This window comes from Cynocephalus volans, chromosome 1, assembly GCF_027409185.1.
Source record: "Cynocephalus volans isolate mCynVol1 chromosome 1, mCynVol1.pri, whole genome shotgun sequence".
Taxonomy (NCBI): Eukaryota; Metazoa; Chordata; class Mammalia; order Dermoptera; family Cynocephalidae; genus Cynocephalus; species Cynocephalus volans.
The window spans coordinates 37,735,330-37,758,450 of NC_084460.1; the positions used below are offsets into that span (position 1 = coordinate 37,735,330).

The following is a 23,121-nucleotide window of genomic DNA, read 5'->3' on the forward strand; positions in this document are numbered from 1 at the left end:
GATTTTTTTTTCTTGGTGACAAGAGGGCGAAAGGGAGAGATTAGGGCACGCCTTAAAGCTGGGACTTGGGACTTGCTGGAGCACATGTAGGTACTCCTCAAAGAGCAGCCCAAGGTGGGCAAAGCATCTTGGAAAAACTCCCCAAGCTGCTCCTTGGCCAAACCCTACTGTTCATCCCCTGAGTCCTGAATTTCATGCTGACTCTCAGCACTGGCTCCTCCCTGTCTAACAAGCAAGGGTTCTTTGTGAATGCTAATCACTAAAGCACACTTGGGCTCAACATCCCCCATTCCCAGGCAAGCCTGTATCCCTTGCTTACCGTCCTCTTCGGTCTGCACCACCAGCTCCTCGCTCTCCATCCGGCCTTCAGGGTTGGACAGCAGCAGCCGCAGCCGGATGGTCATGAAGGGGCGCAGGCCCCGCAGGGTGTAGTGGGAGGAGGTCTGGATGACCTCCTCTGCCTCGTACTGTTGCTGGTTGAACACGTACTGGTACTGCACCGTGAGGTTGTAGCTGTGGCAGCGGGTCACCGTGTAGCCGAAGGGCTCCCACTGCAGGGTCAGCTGCCGGGCTCGGATGTCCACAATCTCCACGTTCTGTGGGCCGTGCACTGGGTCTGCAAGACACACATGCAAGACATAAGCTTCTGAGTGGGTGTTCCCCTAAAACAGGAGAAAAGCTCTTCCAAACGCGGTTCAACCACTCATTCTCTGCCTTCATGATTTTTGCCTCATGCAGTATGATTTAAATAATATTTATTTAAATCAATCTCTTTTTCCTTATTTAAATATTTGTACATAAAAGAAAACAGAAATATACAAATGGGAAGACTTGCTACAAATCACTTGCCATAGATAAATGTTAACCATAAAAATAAAGGCAAAATTGTTAATTATTATTTTTTTTTTTTGTGACCAGTAAGGGGATTGCAACCCACGGCTCAGTGTCGTCTGCACCACGCTCAGCCAGTGAGCACACTGGCCATCCCTATACAGGATCCGAACCCACGGCCGTGGGGCTGCCAGTGCCGCACTCTCCCGAGTAAGCCACAGGGCTGGCCCAAAATTGATAAATTCTTAAATGTTCATCAGGGGTGTCATGGAAAATCATCTTGGGTACCACGAACAGGACACACAACACTTCCGGGATGTACTTATTTAGGTGTTTGCTGGGGTTCTGACCTGCCTCCTTATGTTTAATTCAGCCATAGCCTCTCCCTTAGGGATCAGCCTCCCCTGTTCAGTTCACAGCATCCAGATGCACAAACTGGGAATTGAGTCATATCCTTGATGCGCAGCACCCAGTCTATCCATATAGTCACCATGTCCTGTTGACTCTGCCTTGGAATTTCTCCTCCTTTCATTGACAGCACAAGTCATCACGTCCCAGCCTCCTACAACGGCCTCTTTCTCTCCTCTCCACTTTAGTCCAAGCTGGCTCCTCCAGGAACATCATTCTAAAAGCAGATCTAACTGTGCTTTCTCATCCGACGCTGTCTCCCATTCCATCCCTCCCAACTGATCTTAGTCCCAGACCCCCGTATACAACATTGGATATGTCTTATTTTATTATTAACACTCTCCTTATACTTCACACAAATTAGGTGGGTGTTTTTTTACAACACAGATAAGATGTTTTCAAACATTTCCCACATGTAATACCCATCCTACATTAAGGTTTAGGCATTTGTTATGGTGGAAACATAACTTCTTGTGTGACAGGAACCCCTAAAAAGTTCTTCTGTCAGAGTCTCTTAGCTGGGAGAAGTTGAGCACAGGCTAGAGATTAAGTCAGCATTTCCCCCCAAACTATCTACAGGACTTTACCAAATTACGTAAACTCTTTAGGGTCACTTTTTTATTTCATTTGTAAAATGGTGATAGTAATAGTAGCTAACTTCATTGCAGGGGAAGGTGGAGTTAAATTAGATGTTAGAAAGCAGTATAAGTGCACCTGGGTCTTAAGCACCCCAAATATGGTAGCTGGGGGTTGTTTTTTGTTTTGCAGTAATAGGAATAGTAATAAAAATAATAATTGTGGATCACATGTTGTATCTACCCTGAACATCTTATAAGTGTCACCTCTCCCCCAGGGTGATGGAGATGCAAAGGATTACTCAAAGCCCATTTCTTTTCAGCAGTGAGAAGCCCCGAAGTGGTTAATTTCCCATGAACCCTCAAGAGAGAGGCATTCCTCCTCAGAAAATTAACACTGAACTGGGGTCTTCTCTCAGTATTTATTCTCTAGGCCAGAAAGTTACAGAGAAGGAACACAGATGGTTACCAAAAGAACAGTAAGATTATTGTCATGGCAACAAGCATTAGGTTTAGCTGCACCAAGGACATCTGCCCTTGGAGCCAGCAATTTTGCTATGTTACAATTCTTTATCTACAACAGAGACTTCAGCCTAGGGAAAGTTTTCTGTCTTTCACAAGCTTAAAATTTCTATGTATAATTCTAAAAAGTTAGTCTATACCTGAAACTACAGGGCCTTGGAAGCTAGGCACTGTGAAATACATTTGCTTTATAAATGTTAGTATCCTCTACATATAAGTGGCAGTGCTGGGTAGCACCTTTATGAAAAAAGATGGGCTAGGGTTTCATCATCTCTCTGGTTCCCTTAGAGTATTTAGGAGGAAGACTGCCTCTGTATCAGTGCAGCAGTAAGAAGTGGGGGAGTGTGTCTCCTGGTGCCAGCTGAGTTACTGATATGTCCCTGTGGGGAAAATGTCCAATAACTTGTGTCAGAGACTTACCAAAGGACATGCTTCACCAAAATGTCAGGGAGCCTGGCCAGTTCACCCAGGGCTGCTTACACAGCTGCTGGTGGGAGGTGGCTGGGGAGAGTGGGCAGCTCTGGTCCCTTATCTCTCTGAAGAATTCACAGCCACTCTTACAGCCTGATTATTCATGCTCACAGGTCCTTTGTGGAAAGAAGAGCCAACGTGCCAAAACCACATGGGTGACTTTGAGAATGTGACATTGAACAAGCTGCTGCTGAGGCCCTATTGTTCTGAACCCATGTGGAATAGCAGGTGAAAAGGGTGGTCCCCATAGCTGGGGTCATGAGCCGGCATGGCTGTGCTGCATGGCCAACATCTCACAGTGGCACAGGCTGCAATGAGTACAGATGTACAAGCACAAGGACAGCGAGGAGCTGCTGCCTGGGAAGTTCTGAGCATCCCCATCTGCCTTGCCCAGCTGGAGCCTTTCCACTTGTCCGGATGCCAGAGCTCTCCTGGCAGGAAGGCCACCCACCTTGTGCAGGACGTCCTCAACACTCCTCCTCCAGGTGTGCCTGCAAAACTAATGCCAAGCCCCAGGAAGATAACCATCCTCATGGTTCTCCTGTCTCCTCTCATTAGGGAATGAGAACAGAACATATAAGATCTGTTAAAGCCCAAAGCTAAGGGCCGGCCTTGTGGCTCACTCAGGAGAGTGCGGCACTGGTAGCACTGAGGCCGCCGGTTCGGATCCTATATAGCGATGGCTGGTGCGCTCACTGGCTGAGTGTGGTGCAGACCGCACCATGCTGAGGGTTGCGATCCCCTTACTGGTCAAAAAAAAAAAAAAAAAAAAAAAGGCTAAGACCACATTTTGTCAAACGTCTTAAAATGCACCATGCCCATGCTAAATGTAATTTTTAAGATCTCCAGTATGATCATAAAAACACGAAAAGAACACCATTGGTGGAGCAGCAGCCACAGTGTTGGGTTCTATCTCCTGAATCATCTCACAACCCTGGGAACGAGGGACTGCCAACCCCCCTTTACAGACAAAGAAACTGAGGCCCAGAGAGGTCTAGGAACAAGTACAAGGTAGCAGGGCTGGCAAGCGGCAAAGAGGGGTTTTGAACTTGTGTCTGTCTGATGCTATGCCTAGTGTGCAAAGTAGGAAGGGCCTCAGGATTACCAGGTAAATGGATGCAATGCTGTATTTTGTAAATCTCACAACTGTCTGGGAAGGAGGCAGCACTAGCTCTGTCCTAGAGGCAACCAAAGCCCTGTGGGATGGAAAGATTGGCCTAAAGCCACATGGTGAATGGCACAGCCAAGATTTGAAATCTGTGAGAGTCCAAAACCTGTGTGTGTTTTTTCTCTGCACCGGGACACCACCAGTGACTGAGATCAGGGAAAGAACATAAACATGAGACATATCACAGTCATCAGAAATAGGGGGATACCTGGGGAGAGTACTGTGACAAAGCCAAAAAGTGTACAGCAGAAAAAGGCTGGAGCCTCCAGGGCCTGGGACTTAGACACATTTAGTGCTGAGCTGGCTGCTGGCTTGTCTTCCTGCCCCACACTCCATTCTCTCTCTAGCTCACCTGTGGAGGTGTGTACATAAACCCCTTTCTGCTCCTCTTAAAGGAAGAAGCTGGCAGGGGCATCTTTTCAAAGAGGACAAGGGAAGCTGTGAGCCTGTCACATAGCAAAGAGACTCCATCCCACGGCAGGAAGGTTGGGATGCAGGAAGAGCCACTTGCTCTCTCCAAAGCATGTGTGATTGACTGTCACGATAGGCCACAAGGTATCACGATAGACCACAGATGGCACCAGCCAGAGCACGGCTTGAAGCCAGACTCTGGGACTCACTACCTGTGTGACCTTGGGCAAATGCACTTCATCTCGGAGCCTCCATCTCCTCATCTATAAAGTGGAAATTATTGCACTAATCTCAGAGGGCTGTTAATGAGCATAAAATGAACTGTAAAGAGAAAGAAAATTGCCTTTACCGAACAGTAGGTATTCCTTTTAGCGAGAATTGCTTTTCTTGGAAAAATACCTTAAGAAACTTGTTTGGAGTAGAGGCCACATTCCTAGGGCCATGGAATCAGTTATGCTGAGCCTCCGGAGGGAGGGAAAAACAAATTCACAGGGGGCTTGCATTAAGGTGGGGGGGGGTGAACAAATGGCAGAATGTTGGGTAGAGCCCAATGGGGACCGTTCCTTGTGTGACTCTTAGATTTTCAACAAGGTCCTTCAAGTACCACAGAGATGTTTGCTGTGATTGGACCTCCTGTGAATTCTGAAAAGGGCTGAGATATGCTCACTTCAGGCCCAATGAGATACCACATGGAACATAGCGACCAGAGAGGAGTCAGAAAGCATGTCCATGTGTGTTTCTAAAGCCTTGGGAGATGATTCTGAGCCTGAGCTCAGAAAATGAACAGGTTCAAGGAAATCTTAGTTCACATGCAAAAGGCTAGAAGGACCCTCGTGGATGTGTGGGTTAGATACACGTAGAAAAAAGTGTTTTGTAAATTAGAGAACTCCCATTCAAGTAAGGGAAAGACAGTGGTTATGTATGAATTAGCAGCTCTGGGCTAGGTGCTACCCTTAGCATTGGCCTCCTGTGAGCAACTCTATGGTATAGGAAACTGAGGCTCAGTGAAGGGACATAACTTACCCAGGTCCACAAAGCCAGGCCCACCCCTGGGCTCCCATGGCACTTTGTACAACATTTGTCACACTGCCCAGGAAGTGTTTGTTTTTGTATCTGTCTGCACTCCCGGGCCGCAAGGGACCATGTTTTGTTTGTCCAGCAACCCCAGCACATGGCACAAGGTCTGTCAAGGAGCAGTTCCTGTGAGATGAACAGATGGTGACCTGTTCTTGGGAACTGAGCTTGGACACCCTGACTCCACAGTCTCTGTTCTGTCCCCTCCAGTATGTCAGCAGGGTCTTTAAGGTGAACATTTCTTCTCTGCATTTAAGCAAGAGAATGTCCTGAAATCCTATACAATAAAAGAGTTTTCAAAATGTGTGATGGAAACTTCATGCTTTCAATCAGACCCTCCTAAACCTCAGCCGCCAAACCCAACTTCTGCTCCAGTAATTGCCTACAGCAGGGAGAGTCTCAGGTTTACATTCAGGTTGGTGCAAACAACTTGGAAATTGCTGAGAAAGCCTTGTGTGTGCAGTGAAGATTGGTTTGTTGAATTTACATTCCCTGTATAAACACAACCAAGCCTAGACCTATGATTTTTGTCTCTGGATAAGGCCCTGTCCATATGACCTGGTGAAAAAGCCTGCTGGCCAAAAAGATGGCAAACAATGGGAAGGAAGTGTGGCTTGTCTGGGAAGCTGGAAAATCACCCTCTTATGAAAAATCAAAATGACCCACTCTCTGGGTGCACTTTCTATATGCCCTTAGACTGAGCGACAGGGGCCCTGTCCTGAGCCCTGTACTTTAGAGTCTGCTCTGGCCCTCTTCAGACCGTGCCCTCCTCCTAGAGCAAGGAGTCAGCCGGCCAATGGGCTGAGTCTACCTGGCCCCTGTGCCCCCCTTCCTGATCGGCCTCCAGGCACCTGACACCCCAGAATTCCCTGTCCCAATAACCCCAAACTCACTTGCAACATCTGTGTGACTGTCTTCTCTTGGCCGGCCCTTCCTGCAAGCAACCATAGGCCCAAGGGATGGTCAGAGGATGGCTGTTTGGGGGGAGTGGATAGAACTTGCCCATGAGGACTGAGGTCTCCACACACATGTGCCCTTTGTGGGGAGAAATAGAGTCCGGTGAAAGGAGAAGGGAAAGGGGCCATCGGTATTCTTACCCCAGGCCGATCTGTGATTATGCATGTGTTAGAGATGGACAGGTGTGTTTGTGTGTGATTAGTCCCTCATGTTTTCAGAAGCGTCTTCGTTCTTGCTGCTGCCTCTGGAAGGCAGGCTGGTCGTTTTCACCTCTGATCACTTCTCCCCTTCCCCATGTCAGCTCTCACTAAAGTACTGTTTCCATCCTGAAGTGCCATGTCAACCTAATCCCTCAGCCCAACCTGCAACTTGCGCCTTTGCACCGCCAAATTTCTCTGCCTCATTTTCCTCTGCTCACTCCTCAAATCCTACATTCCTAAGCAAAGTGTGCCATTCTGGACCCTTTCACACCTCCGTCCTTTTGCTCATGCTGTTTCCTCTGCTTAGGATGCCACCGACAAATCCCTATTTAGTATATGCAAAGCCCAGCTCCAGTGCTGCCCGTTCACTTGTAACTTTCTCCAACAGCCTCCCTTGCCCGTAGTGAATGCCTGATCTGTTTGTTTGTTTATCACACTAGCATACTTCTGCCATAGCTCTTATCAAATTTCACGATAACTTTATATGTTTGGCTCATGCTCACCTTCCCTGCGAACCTGTGAGCCCCTAGATCTCTTCACTCTTATACATATAGCTTCTGATAGCTAGCTAGCTAGATGGAGGGATCAATCAATGTATGGTTGAGTGAATACAGAAAATAGGTGATGTCTGAAGACTACACCAGAATTAAGGGCCTAATACACTGCAGGGAAAAGCAATAAGCAAAGGGCTGAATCAAGGTTCTCTTTACACTCCAATTGTTAAGAGTAATCATGTGGTTAAGTCAGAATGGTTCCTTTGTTGTTTTATATGGACTTAGCCTCCATCCCACTGTCAAAGGCAATAGCTGTAGAATCTCCTAACTACCCTAATCAAGGCAGAACATCTTATTAAAAAAGAGCAGCAAAGCAGATTTCCAATTCATAAATTTGCTATGTATTCATCTTTGCACGTGGAGTTGGCTATAACATATGCACTGTTCAAAGTTGAACCTAAATTGAGATAATTTGGAGCATGGGGCTGAAAACGTGGAGGTGGATAGCTTGTATGTAGAATTAATTTTTTATCCATTTGCAGATGCAATTTAAGTTCCTTTCAAATTAAATTGCAATGGAGTCCTAGGCAGCTGGAAACATTATTGCCAACATAATTTGATACCACAAAAGCAGTAATACGTTGACAGATAGTTTGATGTGACCATTAATTTGCAATCTCTGCATGAAAATGATACATGAAGGGAAAAAAAGGTAAAATGAATGAAATTAAAATACATCTTCTTTCCAGCATCATCCAAACTCACTCTCCTGATTACTTCCCATCACTTCCTCTGATTTATTGCAGATGTTTGGTGGACAGGAATTTGTTGAATATCACCATGGACATCTCATGAAGATAGTCAAAGATAGGAAACCAGAAGTTTCATTTGGAGAAGCTGGTCACCCTACAGTTCAGAAGCACTGGATCCTACCTACTTTGACAACTAGAATCACCTGAAGCTGGAGCATGTTACCTTGTGAGTTGCTATCCTCTTACAGCAATGCCATAGAGAAGGCAATTCATTCACTTGTTCATTGGCTCACTCATTAATTAAAAAAATACTTACTGAACATGAAGGCATCATGACAGGGTGAAAAGAATATCAGCTATTATCACTCGACCTAAAGCAGGTCACTTATCCTACCTGTGTCTGTGCCTCATTTTTTCTCAGGTGTGAGATGTGGATGATATTCACTGTCCTTTAGTGCTATGAAGTGAATTAAGGAGACAATGTGTTCCAAATTCTTCTTTAGAGCTTGACATAGTTGTATTCCCTCAAACCCAGAAAGGGAGGTGAGACAGGACAGCCATTGAGACAAACAGGAATTGTGTAGATTACTGTGGATCCCTGACCTGCTTCCTAATTAAGTTGACTGCTGGACCCGTGTTTTAACCAACCATAGTTTAGGGTTAGCAAGCTTGCATAAATGCCCTTTCAGATATTGCTGTATCTATGCCTTCCTTTTTAGATGTCTTGGACCTCTGAGATAGGCTGGGCATTAGGGATGTAGGTGAATGAGTCAGATACTTTTTTGCTTTCATGAAACTCATGTAGAGGGGGTGCAGATACAACAATCATGGAAAATGGAATGATGAAGCCTGGTAAGTCTTTTGCAGGGGAAGTGTCGGGCTCCCTGGTAGCATGTGGCAGAAAGACAGTCTGGTGTTGGGGACTCATTTCAGCCCATTTGGTCATAACTCATGAACAATCCTACATTCTTTTTTGTAGATACCAAAGCCATCAAAGAAATGTGAGGTGAGTGAAGGGTAACAATTTCTCGACCACTGCATTATTAGGTTATAGTAAAAGCAAGTCTGAGGCCAAATTCTCCTGCACAGATGAGCATTTGTTATGCAAACTTTTACTAGCAAGCAGGCACAAAACAGGTCAAGCGATCTATTCCATAAAGTTCAGTGAAGTCCCAGCAATCTGTCATTTTAGGTGATCTGGTTACTATTTTGCATGAAAGGTTTATTTGACGCAGGTATGACAATACTCTAAGGCAGGAGTTGGCAAACTTTTTTTGGTAAAGGACCAGATAGTAAATATTTCAGACTTTGCAGGTTAGACAGTTTTTGTTGCATCTACTCTTCTCTGCTGGTGTAGTGCAGAAGCAGCCATAGACAACATGTACATGAATGGGCTATGTTTCAATAAAAGTTTATTTACAAAAATCAAAGCTTGGACACCATCCCTAAGATTAAAGGCCAGAGGTCTTACTGGGTTCTTCATTATGTAAGTCTAAAGAGTGTTTAAAAAATATTTTAATCAACTCTCATATTTTGAAATTTTATTCAATTTCATCAATTAGAGTCCATTTGTAATATTTATTATGCTAGTCAATGGGCTCCAGATTTTAACTACAGCAACTAATTTCTGATACTTAGTCTGCCAATGAAGGTTGTTGCTTAGAAGCAAAATGAAGGCTGTTGATCAAGACATAGTATCAGACGCATGTGGAGCAATTAGAGTTGTCTCTGGAGTAAGGAATTACGGACTGGAACACAGTGTTCCTCCCTGGACGGTGTGTTCTTGCTTGGAAGGCTGTCAGCAGTGGGTTATAGCTTAACCTAGAACTCACCCATAACATTCCACTGTGTCAGCTTAAATATGTAAGAGTGAATTATCAACAATGTAACGTGTACTCTAGTGGCCAAGAATACTGTCCTGAAGAAGGGATTCTTGGGCAAAAGATGGCTAGACTTTAACCAGGTAAAGGGGCAGGATGTGTGTGGGGGCTGGGGGTGAGGAAAGGAGAGTAGGAAGTAGGAAGGTTAAACCCCAGGCAAAGGAGGCAGCACATATAAAGTCCAAGAGACAGAGCAAAGGACCAAATGGCTACGGAGATGCTGATGCATGAGTGGACAGGCCACAGAGCAGCTGTCTCACCTTCTGCCACACATGCATGCCCTACACAGTGACATGTTAGGCCAATCTGAATATCACACATCATCTCAGTTCCTTTCACTACCCCTAGGAAGGAAATGAGAAGAATAACTAGGGCAGTTGTAACAGCGTGATAAGAATATTTTTTGCCAAAAGTAATCCACTGGGCAGAGTCATTCCTTTAATAAATATTTTTTGAGTTTCTACGATGTGCCAGACACTAAACTGGATGTAACTGTGCAAACAACAGGCAAAAGTCATCTCTGCCCTTATGGGGCTTATGTTCTAATGCGAGTGGTGGGATGAAATAATATATGAGATAAATAAAAAAATATGTGTCATGTCAGATGGTGGTAAGTGCTATGGATAAAAATCAAGCAGAGAAGAGAAATTGGAGGGCTAGGAGAGGATTATGTCTACAATTTTACTTCTTTGATTTTATGTCCTGCTCCTGGCTCCTTGATTTTTTCCTGATCTTTCCTCCTCATTTACATTAAAGTTCTTACTTTATTTCCCATGGCTTAGCTTGAAATATTTATTGAGTACCTATGGATGGGGATGGCAGGCTAGGTGCTGGGGACATAGCATTAACAAAAATTGACATAGGTCCTGCCTCCCTTGAGCTTAAAATCTGGTGGGTGAGATGGACTAAAATGTCCATAATGGAAGCCAAACACATGAGCTGACCGAATTGTATGTGTCATATTATGATATGAAAATGACATAAATAAGTGTTTTGAAGAAAGCAGGTAAGGAATAAACTGGGCAAAAAATGGTGAGCTAGGTATGGTGGTCAGAAAAGATGACTCTGAAGAGGTGACATTTGCACTGAAAGTTGTCACTCATCCTTCTCTTCTGTTCCCACTTCTCTCTCAGGTTCCACTCATTCTTTGAGCCTCAGTTTAAACATTAGTTGTTTGGGAATGTCTCCTCTCAAAAGTTCATCTCAACCTGAGTTGGGTAGGTGTCCAGCCCCATGATCCCAGATTGGCTGGAATGTAAGATAGGGTCCAATCATGGCTGGTCCAACAGCTCTATCCTGTATGCCCTGCAGTAAATCAGCTTGGCATGGGGATGGGAAATCAAGAGTCAGGTACAACCCAGGTTCAAGAGGCAGCCTATTGCCTGGGGTCTTGGCCCTTAGGCCCAGAGTGAGCATGAGAGCTTCAGCCAAAAGGCCCTGGTCCAGTTATTAAGCCATTGTCTCGTGGCTCCAAATATCCCTTCTATACTTTGCTTTATGGTGCTGTGACTGAGATTGCACAAACCACATCTCTGCTCTACCATCTGGCTCCATGCTGGTCTCTGCCAATAGAGGCGTTAGAGGGAGCCTGCAAGGCAAGAGGATGAGGAGACTATTTCCTGTTCCTGTGGGCATACTCCAGCAATGCTACCTTATCTGGGGAGCTCATTCTGTCACAGCATTTGGATCTAGTTTGCAGTTTCTTCAATACTTAAAGAGCCGGCTTCACTGTAGCACTTCAGAGCTGCACCAGCCAGAAAAGTGCTCCCTCCTCCAGTCTTCTAAGTTTTCATAATTCCAGCCTCTTCTCTTTGTTCTGTCTAGCCCTAGCAGTTGCTGCTTCCCACAGTTGCTACACTGGTCTAATGCTTTCACATTCTCTTTTTACCATTTTATTTCCTAGATAATTCTGTGTATGTCATTAAGCAGAGGTTCCCAAACTTTCTCAGTTCATGGTGTGATGGAGTTTGGATGTGTTGTCCCCTCCAAAACTCATATGGAAATTTGATCTCCAATGTGGCAGTGTTGGAAAGTGACTGAGTCATGGGGGCAGGTCCCTCATGAATGGATTAATGCTCTCCCTAGGGGAGGGGGGAGTAATGTAATGAGTGAGTTCTCGATCTATCAGTTCCTGCGAGAGCTTGTTGTTTATAGGACCCTGGCGTGCTCTCTCTCTCTCTCCCTCCCTCCCTCCCTCCCTTGCCATGTGATCTACTTGTACCTGCCAGCTTCCTGCCACTTTTCCGCCATGAGTAGAAAAAGCCTGAGGCCCATCCATGCCAGATGCAGCTGTCTCAGAATCATAAGCCAAATAAACCTCTCTTCTTTATAAATCACTCAGTCTCAGGTATTTCTGTTATAGCAACACAAAATGGACTAAAACAGAAAATTGGTACCAAAAAGTGGGTTGTTGCTATACAGATACTTGAAAATGTGGATGCACCTTTGGAACTGGGTAATGGGCAAAGGTTGGAGGAGTTTGGAGGACTTAGAAGAAGAGAAAAAGATGAGGGAAAGTTTGGAATGTATTAGAGACTTATGTGGTGGCGAGCAGAATGCTGATAGAAATGTGAACAGTAAAGGCCATGCGGGTGATGAGGTCTCAGATAGAAATGAGGAACTTATTGGGAACTGAACAAAAGATAACCCTTGCTACACCATAGCAAGGAACCTAGATGCATTGTGCCCGTGCCCTTGGGCTTTGTGGAAGTTGGAACTTAAGAGTTGTGAACCAGAGCATTTGGCCAAAGAAATTTCTAAGCAGCAAAGCATTAAGGATGGTGCATGGCTACTTCTGACAGCTACTTCTGAGTTATGATGGTAAAGACATGATATAAAGCCAGAAATTAAAAGAGATGCAGAGACTAAAGTTTTGGAATATTTGCAGCCTGGCCATTCGGTAGAGAAGCAGAGAGCAGGAGAAAAACACAGGGTGAAGCAGATAGACTGGTTGCTAAAGACATTATCTTGGCAGTGAGGCAGCCAGATGATAATAGCAGAGAAAATGAGAGGAAAGCCCTGCAGGCATTTCAGAAGTCTGGAAGGTTGCCCCACCGATCACAGACCCTGAGGTCTAGTAGGATTGAGTTACCCTGGAGGACAGACCTGGGGTGCAGCTGCCCTCGGGATCCTGCTTCCTGCATCCTAGCAGCTCTAGCTGGAGTGGCCCCAAGTGTGGTCTGTGCAGCAGCCCTGGAGAGTAGAGGCCCAAAACCTCAGTGGCATCCATGTTGTGCTAAGTCTGCAGGCCAGCAGGATGTGAGAGTAGTGGAGGCATAGCAGCCTCCACCCAGATTCCAGAGGATGTATGGAAAAGCCTGGGAACTCAGGCAGAGACCTGCCTCAGGGGGTGGAGCCACTGCAGAGGACATCTACTAGAGCAACGCAGAGCAGAAACGTGGGGTCAGAGTTGCAGCAGAGAAACCTCAATAGCACCATGCCTAGTGGAGCCATGAGAGCGGGACGGCCATGCAGACCACAGACCTGTGGAGCTACCAGAGTGGAACACCAGCCTGGAAGAGGTGAAGTGTGGCCCAAGACCAGGAAAACCATAGGAGCAGAGCTGCCCAAGGACTTGGGGACCCAACCCTCACACCAGTGTGCAGAGGCAGTCGAACACGGAATCAAGGTACTTGATTCACCAGCCTTGAGATTTAATGCCTGCCTTGCTGGGTTTTGGACTTGTTTGGGACATGTTTTTCTTTTCTTTTGGCCTATTCCTCCCTTTTGGAATGGGAATGTATACCCAATGCCTGTTCCACCATTGTATCTTGGCAGTAGATAAATTTGGTTTTGACTTTTACAGGTTCAAGGCTGGAAGAACTTTTGCTTTTGGTCTCAGAGGAGACTTTGGACTTTTAAGTTGGTGCTGGAGCAAGCTAAGACTTGGCTTGCAAATGATTGTATTTTGTATGTGAGAGTGACATGAGTTTTGGGGGGCCAGGGGCAGAATGATGGAGCTTGGATGTGTTGTCCCCTCCAAAACTCATGTGGAAATTTGATCTGCAATGTGGCAGTGTTGGAAACTGATTGAGTCATGGGGGTGGATCCCTCATGAATGGATTAATGCTCTACCTGGGTGAGGAGGTGTAGTGAGTGAGTTCTCCCTCTATTAGTTCCTGCGAGAGCTCATTGCTTAAAAAGACCCTGGCACCTCCTCTCCCTCTCTCTTGCTTCCTCTTGCCATGTGATCTGCTCATACCTGCCGGCAGCCTACCATTTTTCCACCATGAGTAGAAACAGCCTGAGGCCCATGCCAGATGCAGCTGTCCCAGAATCTAAGCCAAATAAACCTCTCTTCTTTATAAATCACCCAGTCTCAGGTATTTCTCTTATAGCAACACAAAACGGACTAAAACATGGTGTCTTGTGTTTTGGCAATTTTTTCACAGGTCCTAAGCCAAAGAAATAACTAACAGTTTCATGTATTAGTTGGCCCAAACAACTTAAGTAAGTATTTATATACTAACAACTTAAGAGTGGTTTGAGAAATCAATATATATAAACCCAAAGGAAAAATATTTTATTTCATTCATTCTTAACCACAGTTACTAATGGATGCACAACTTCTCAAACTGTGGATTCAGATTAGACACTGCCATTTCTGTTGCCTGCTCTGTGCTGATTTTCATACAATACTTGCATTTTATCACAACAGTGGTCTGAAGCCCAGCTATGCAAACATATGTTGTCACTGAAAGGAATGCAGGCCAATCGAATGTCGAAACTGTGGACCACCCAGTAGTTTGTATGGTGTCTGACAGACAATGCTGTGTTTTCCACAATATTTTAAAATATCTCCTGGTCCTCTTGGGAGTTCGTAGTGGTGTCCTAGGCTTCCTCAGCACATCGTTTGAAAATCATGATAGTTAACAATTCTGTCCGGGCAATCCTTTCTGATAAAATAAGTGGCATACTTTAACTCCTAATTAGATTTGACTGATGCAGGACCCCACTGCCTGAACTTCCTGAACATTCCATGTTTCCATCTTCTTCTCCCAGTATTCCATGTGGCCTGGGTACTCCATGCCCACAAATCTGATGTCCTAGATGCCACATTCTGCTTCCCAGATCTGTCTCAGACCCTTTCTTCCCTCTCTGCTCCATCCAGATGCAGCCACCTGGACTGTGACTGAGCCGAGGACCAGGGTGGCCAGCGTGCCTCCTCCTACCTCAACTGCTTATGTGCTCAAGTGCTGGGAAGAGTTAAATGGACACAGTCACAAGATTGCAGCCTGAAAATAAAAGTGTTAGAATGTTTAAAAATTACTTTTGTGGCAGAGGAAATTGGGTTGGGAGAGAGAAGCAATTTCTAAATTACATGGTTTCAGTTTCCAAAGAAAGGAAAAGAGATTCAGGAGGGATGCAAGGAAAATGCAAGCCCGTATCATCTTCTGGGCTTCAATGCACACTTAATTCATGGCAAGTCTCCTTGTCCGTGATAGAAAAAGGGGAGGGGGAAAGAAGGCTGGAGAAAGAATAAAATCTGAAACATTTCTGACGGTCAAAAGCCACCTAGCAGTGGGCCCAGATGAGGTACTAAACATTCTCCACACTTTACTTCTCGTGGCTGTGAACAATAAGAGCACAGCACTGGAATCAGGGAAGTCTTCAGAGTAGCTAATTTCCCGTCACTGCGTGAGATGCCAAGTGTAAATCAGATTGTTTCTAGAATATGTGATACAGACAAAAGTAATATTTCCTAATCAGACTCTGATGGCCTCTCTCACCAAAGATCTACTTTTCCTTCTAGTTGGAGAGCTCAGCTTTTCATATTCAGATCTGGGGTTTTTCAAAGTGGTGGCTGCTCACTACTGAGAACTCCCCTGCCCCAGGAGATTGTTGATCTCCCAGGGAATGGCATTAATCTATAGACACTACTCAGGGCTGCTGGACCTTGACAAACCCTGCTGTGTCAGCAGCCCCAGAACTGCCTACCAAGCTTTTTTAGGATGTCCAAACCTTTATTCTTCAAAATGTACAAAAGTATCATTAAATTGAAGGAACATTTTCAAATAACAGCCACTGTCAGTTAAGGAAAGCTTATTCTCTGCCGAATTTCATTTGGGGCTTACCTGGGCAATGAGAAAGGGAAAGTGAGAGAGCAAAGCTGTCTATTCCATCACCTCGTGGCAGACACCAAGATGGGAGCTCCAGTAGAACAGGCAGCACAGTAGAATGGTAGCTAGAAGGCACATTTGCCGTCTGACTGCCTCCTGCACTCCTTTGTGAAGTACGCTGTGGCCATGCTAAGCATCTTTCGGCAAAGACAATGGGCTAAAATGTACACATCTTGTTTCCTGGCTGACCCCTCTAATGGGAGCTGACCGTTGGCTGTGACATTGTGAGACACACTTCTAGCACAGACTCTTACGTAAGTCCACAAGTGATAATCCTTCATATCAGAATCATAGGGATCATCACTACCCTTCCCCCTTGACTTTCAACTTTGACTTAGCCTTCTAAGGCTCTGCAAAATATGAGCTTGCCCTGAAGCCTTGTCAATTTCAATGTCCCTCCCACTTTTCACACCTCACCTCCATCTGCAAACAGTCTTGCTCAGATGCCCAGTATTTTCACACCTTCTCTGTCCTGCCCATCCAAACTTATTTAGGAACTGAGTAACCTTGAATGAATAATTTTATCCTTTCTGAGCCCCAGTTCTATCATTACATTTACCTCCAACAATTCTTGTGAGGTTTAAATGAAATCACATGTGCTCATATATTAGTGGGATATTGTCACCATAGTGTTGTGTAACAAATCACCCCCAAAACCACTGGTTCACAGGGACATGCATTTATTCTTATGCTTATGCATCTGCTGGTATGGTTTCTTGGGCTTAGCTGGGTGTGCTTCCAGGATGTGAGTTGTGCTCAGGTCTGCTCCATGTTGTTTACTCTAGAGCCTGGGCTAAAATGGCAGCAGCTACTCCAGCATGTTCTTTCCACAATGAATGCACCACAGTCAAGCTAACCCAAGCAAGAGTTCTAAAGGCCTTCCTCATGTCACCTCTGCTAGTACTACATTGTCCAGAGCAAGTCACATGAACAATCCCAATATCAGTGAGGCCACTTCTCCCACAGTAGGGAAGAGTGGGTGTGAGAGAATACTTGCTTAAAGATATGGATGATATCGCAGATCATCAATATGTATTCATGTTTTGGTCAACATGACAACAAGCACTTCTTCACATGATATAGGCTTGGCCCCCTGAGGGGAGGAAAATCTGACTTTGATTCAGGGGTTTGGGGAGTCAGAAGATTCTGCTGAAACCACAAGGTGTGGGCCGTCTGCTCTATTTCCATTTGGACTATTATGTAATGCATCTCTAGGAGAGAGGGGGAAAGTGTAATAGATAGATCTGGAGAAGGCACTCTGGCATTTGAAATCCTTCTCAATCTCAGTCCGAACCTTCTGATCCAACAGCCACATTGGTCAGGTGAGTCCTTCCTGTCCCCACCTCCCAAATGCCTGCTCAGACCACATCCCTTTACATCAAAATGACCTAGTCTGAGGTATTTCGTTATACCAGCAGACATGGAAAAAGACACCTATGCTCCCCTGCCCTCTGTGCCACGCAAAATCCCTGGAAACCACTAATCTCTTCTCCATCTCTATAATTTTGTGATTTCAAATGTCATATAAATGAAATAATATAGCATGTAATGTTTTGACTCAGCATAATTTTTCACTTAGCATAATTCCCTTGAGGCTTATCCAAGTTGTTGCATGTATCCATAGTGTGCTTTCTGTTGCTGAGCAGCATTCCACAGCATGTGTCTCTCCCAGTTTGTTTAACCATTCACCCATTGAAAGACATTTAGGTAGTTTCTAGTTTGGGGTTATTATAAATAAATCCAGTATGGACATTCATGTACAAGTTTCTGTGTAAACACAAGTTTTATTTCTCTGGAATAAATGCCTAGAAGTACAATCATTGGATTGCAAGTTAAGTTCATTTTTAGTTATAAAATACACTGACAAACTCTTTTCCAGAGTGGCTGTGCCATTGTACATTTCCACCAGCAATGGAGGAGAGATCCGGTTTCTTCACATCCTCACCAGCATTTGGTGCTGTCACCACTTTTTACACAAGCCATTCAGGTAGGTGTGTAGTAATGTCTCATTGTGGTTTTAATTTGCATTTTTCTAATGGTTAATGATGTTGGACATCTTTTCAAGTGTATTTTTTACCATCTGCATATCCAGTTTATTTGTTGTTAAATTTTCCTTCCGGGTAAATGAATTTAGATCTCCAGATTTTCCCCCAAGTGTTGCTTTGGCTCTGCCCTATTTTAGACATGCTCAGCTTTCATTACTATTTATTTCAGGATTTCTTTATGATTTTCTTTTTTTCTTTTTTTTTTTTTTTTTTTTAGTAATATGTTATTTGGTTGTCAAATTCATGAGATTTTTAAAGCTGTACTTTGGTTATTAATTTCTAATTTTATTCTATAACAGTTGGGGCATGGTCTGTGTGATATAGATTCCTTAGAACTTAATTGGGCTTTTTTAGTGGCTTAATACATGTTTTATTTTTGTGACTATTTTGTATGTGTTCAAAAAAATGTATCTTCTCTGCTAGATACAAAATTTATTTAACTTTAATTTGCCAATATGTTAAGAAGTTTGAGTTTACTAATTATATTTTCCAGATCTTCAACATCTCTGTTATTTTTTGTCAATTGATATTATTCCATTTCAATAGATTGATCTCTGAATTTAGTCATTAACTTGTTTCCTCCTTAAATGATAACCATAAAAACAACTATAATTTGTGAACACTTATCTATTTCACTTAAAGTTTTAAATATTATATGTCAGGCACTTGGCTAAGCACTTTGCTTACACCATTTTACTTCTTACAATTTTAAGTCAAAAGGTCCTCACTTAACAGATGAGAAAACTGAGAGTCTAGAAGCAAAGTGACCATGTCATTCAGCCAGCAAATGGCAGAGCTGACATTGAAATGCAGATTTGTTTCTAAGTCCATGCTTTTAATGATTCTACTCTAGAACTTAGATTACTCATTTGCAAAAAGGAGGGGATTTGTAGGACCTTGAGTATTCTTTTTAGGCTAAAAGGGTCTTCATCATTATCATCATCTGAATTAACATTTATTGAGCTCTAGCTGTGTGAGTTCTAGGTTCTGTGCTAAGTGCTTCTCATATGCCCATCATCTTATTTCATCCTCACAGATGCCCTGTAAGGCAGGTATTGAAATCTTACTGTTACAGATGAGGAAATGAGGGCTTAGATCAGGTAACCAGCTAGAATATGAACTCAATGGTGACAACACCAGAGCCTGTAGTCCTAAATACAATACTATACTTTAGTCTCCCATACTGAACTGGAGACTTTGTAGACAACATCGCATGTGGCCCCACAACAGCTCTCAGAGGGATGAAGTGGTGTGCTTCCTTAATGCATCTATTGACAGTCCTTTGGTTGACCCTGTGACTCCTAAAAGACATCCTCTTCCTCTCTTCCTGGATAGAATTGTCCCTTCAATTACTTCAAATTGGAATACAGCATTCTCTTTTCATTTCCTGAAGGTGCTCAACACAGTCCTATATACAGCACTTGACCCTCCTCAAGGTGCTTTCTTGATAAGCATTAGCTTATTTCTAACTCTTCACACTCCTCCGTCTCACCTCCCCTGTTTTTTTATTATTTTATTTTACTTTTTTGGAGGCTGGCATGTATGGAGAGCTGAACCCTTGATCTTGGTGTTACAACACCACACTGTAACCAGCTGAGCTATCTGGCCAGTCCTCATCTCCCTTTTTTCTAGGGAGATGCGCACACCCAATCACATTTTCCATTCTCTCCTGTTTTGTTCCAGAAAAGCCCCACCCTAAAATGGATTGCTAAACCAATACCACTTATAGTATCTTTTAAATATGGAGATGAGGCCTTTCTCCTTCATTCTGACCCTTTTATTTACCCGCTTTTTGTGCATCCCCACAGTTCCCTGGAGTAAGGAGAGAGGAGTGAGTTATTACCATGTTAAGCTGCACTAAATGGCTTTATATTATGGTTAGAGACCTCTGGAGAAATAAAGATGAGATCACTACATCTTTTGTTCTTGGAAAAATAATGTGGCAAAAAGACACCTCTAATCCTCTACTTTAATTTGTTTTTATTGATCTCTTTGAAAATTAGGGAAACAAGTTTTCTCACTGCAAATGTTATGACAGTGCATGGGGAGGTCCTAGTTATAAAGAATAATGCAGTTGGGGCTGTGAAAGGGAGGCTCTTCAGAAGGCGGGAGTGGGAGAGGTGATGGGGGGTGAGCATTTATAGGTTTAAAATACATTTATAAGTATAGGTATTTTTAATGTATTTTTATAGGTATTTATAATGTGTAAAAATACCTATAAATGTAAATACACGAAGGAAGGAAAGCCACCAGATATCAATGGTTAACTCTGAATGGTGATCTCATGAGTAATGTGTCACCAAACAGGCCTTTCATGACCTTAATCAAAAATGCCAAGAGGAAGTGTTTGGGATGGCTGACCCAGAGTGCCCATCTCTCACCTGTGACACAAAGAAATTCCCGAACAAGTGGACAGCCACATGCTCGATAGAGTTACTGGGAGAAAACACTAGAATTCAGAAAAACGGTGAGGATGATCCCCTCAGGTTCAGAAACTAGCAAGGGTAGCATAGAAAGATAAGTGAAGCACTTAATCAAGATCAGTCCAGGCCAGGGGAGACTCCTTACTGTGTGGAAAAAGTAGGAAAGGGGAATCCCAAACAGTCCCCATAAGCACTGAAGCTGCATGCAATCCAAGCTACAAAGGAGCTGTGCAGCCCTTGTAGGCTGTGAGCCAGTGTGAGGAACTGCTGGGAGCCCATGCAACTGAATTAATAAAGAGAGGAAGTCCATGCTGAGTGCCCCCATCCCTCGGCTGCCTTTGGATGCCACCATTTTGGAATCAGAGCCAACACCTCAGTGTATTTTACCCAGGGGATAACCAGCATCTCCACAGCCCCAAGGCCTCCTCATCATACCATGACTCTGGCACTTGAGTCCACACAGCTCCCTGTGCCCCTGGAACAGGTGGTCCAGCATGGTGCAGAGGCCACTTGCAGAACAGAGAACCCACCAATCAAAGACTTCTGCCACTGTCAGGGGCCCTGCTGTCTTTGGTGGAGCACCTGTACACCTCTTTCAGGGGTACAAATTCCTGCTGTGGCTCCAGCCAACCCACCCAGAGACACACACTATGGCTGGGAGACTGTAGAGTGCTCACACAGCTTTCTCAGGGGCAGAGAATTCTGTCTGTAGCTCCAGAAAGCCTGCCCAGGACAACTCACCCTAGGTGGGGAGCTACAGAGTGACACAGAATCTCTCTCAGGGGCACAGAGCCTACCCACAACTCCAGTGACCTTGTGTGGTGCAGCCCACTCCCAGCTGAAGAGTTGCACAGTGACCCAGTGTCTCTTTTCAGGGTGCAGACACTTGTGTACAGCCTGGCAACCATGCTCAGGGTAGCCCACATCAGCTGAAGGCTGCAGAATGACTCAGTGACTCTCTAGGGGGCAGATGGGCCTACCAACAACCCCAGTGACTTTATGTAGTGTGGCTCACTCCAATTGAGGAACTGCAGAGGGACTCGGTGTCTCTGTTGCGGGGGGCCCATCCATGACTACAATGCCCCAGAGAGGCTTACTCCAAAGGCGAAGCTATACTATCCCCAACCTATCTCTTAGGGGTACAAGGTCCCATCCACAACCCCAGTCTCTCTCTTGAGGGAGCAGGGACCTGCCCATGACCCCAGCAACCTCACCCAGAGGGGTCCACTTCAACAGTGAAGCTGCACAGCAAACCAGAATCTCTCTTGGGGGCACAGAGTCCTGCCCACAATCCTAGTGACCTCACCTAGTATCTCCCACTTCAGCTGAGGAGCTGTAGAGCACCTCAGCATCTCTTGGGAGTCTGAGATCCCAGCAGAGGTCCCACCAAGGATTTTCAACTCCAGCTAAGGAGATGTGGAGCACCCCAGAGTCTCTTTTGGGAATGCAGGGTGCAGCCCAAAGCCCCAGTGACCCAACCAAGAATTGCCCACTTCATCTGAGGAGCGGATCAGCACCTCATTGTCTCTCTAAAAGCCCAAGGTCCTGGCCACAGACCCAGAAATTCCATCCAGGTTTGCCTATTTAAGCTGAGGAGCAGAACATGGTGATACTTTGCCTAAGAGACTGAGACCTTGTCCATGACCCCAGCAACCCAACCCAGTGTCACCCATTACAGCAAAAACTGCCAAGTTTCCTAGAGCCTAGGCCACACAGGCACTCATGGACAACTCCAACACTGAGTACAGTCAAAGAAATCAAACAGAGACTATACTACTGTGCTCATCTGGAATCAAACCTAAAACACTCTACTTGACAGGCACTATACAGCACATCTCAGGAAAGAGTCTTTGCCTTCAAAAGCTACTCCAGAGAATTAGAAGAAGTAATTATTTCACCAGATGCTCAGACATTAATGTAGGGATAAAAAAAATGAAATAAAAATAAAACATGACACCCTCAAAGGAATACAATAATTCTATTGTACTAGACCCCAAAGAAAAGGAATCCATAAAATGCCTGAAAAGGAATTCAAAGCAATAATCTTAAGAAAACTCGATGAGATGCAAGAAAGTACAGATAGACAACACAACAAAATCAGAAAAACAATTCATGATCTGAAGGAAAAATTCAACAAAGAGATAGATATCATAAAAAAGAACCAAGCACAAATCCTGGAACTAAATAATTTATTAAATAAAATTCAAAAATACAACAGATAGCTTAAGCAACAGGCTAGATCAAGCAGGAGAAAGATGTATTTCTGAACTTGAAGGCAGGTTTTTTGAAGTAACCCCGTTAGACAAACAACAACAACAACAACAACAACAAAAAACCCAAAGAACAAAGGAAATAAAAGAAAAAGGAAAAAGAATTTTAAATAATGAGGAAGCCTACAAGATTTATGGAACAACTTTAAGTATACAAACATCCATATTATGGGTGTTCCAGAAGGGGAAGAGAAAGAAAAAGGCATCAAAAATCTATTTAACCAGATAGTAGTTGAGAACATCCCAAGTATTAGGTGAAATATGGACTTCTAGATCCAAAAAGCTCAAAGATCCACAAACAGATTTAATCCAAAAAGGTTTTCTCCAAGACACATTGTAGTCAAGTTGTCAAAAGTCAAAAACAAAGAGAATTCTAAAAACAGCAAGAAAAAAGCATCAACTCACCTATAAAGGAATCCCCACCAGATTAACAGCAGATTTGTCAGCATAAACCTTACAAGCCAGGAGAAAGTGGGATGCTATTTTCAAAGTGCTGTAAGAACAAAGCCACTAGCCAAGAA

General features: G+C 44.2%; 1 protein-coding gene across 1 annotated transcript in view; it reads right to left on the minus strand.

The window, feature by feature from the left end:
• Positions 1 to 23,121, minus strand: part of PTPRT (protein tyrosine phosphatase receptor type T) — a 783,412-nt gene that overhangs the window by 374,145 nt on the left and 386,146 nt on the right. The window contains exon 7 of the mRNA XM_063092330.1: positions 320 to 616. Coding sequence (XP_062948400.1) covers positions 320 to 616 — 297 coding nt within the window. The remainder of the gene's footprint in view (positions 1 to 319; positions 617 to 23,121) is intronic.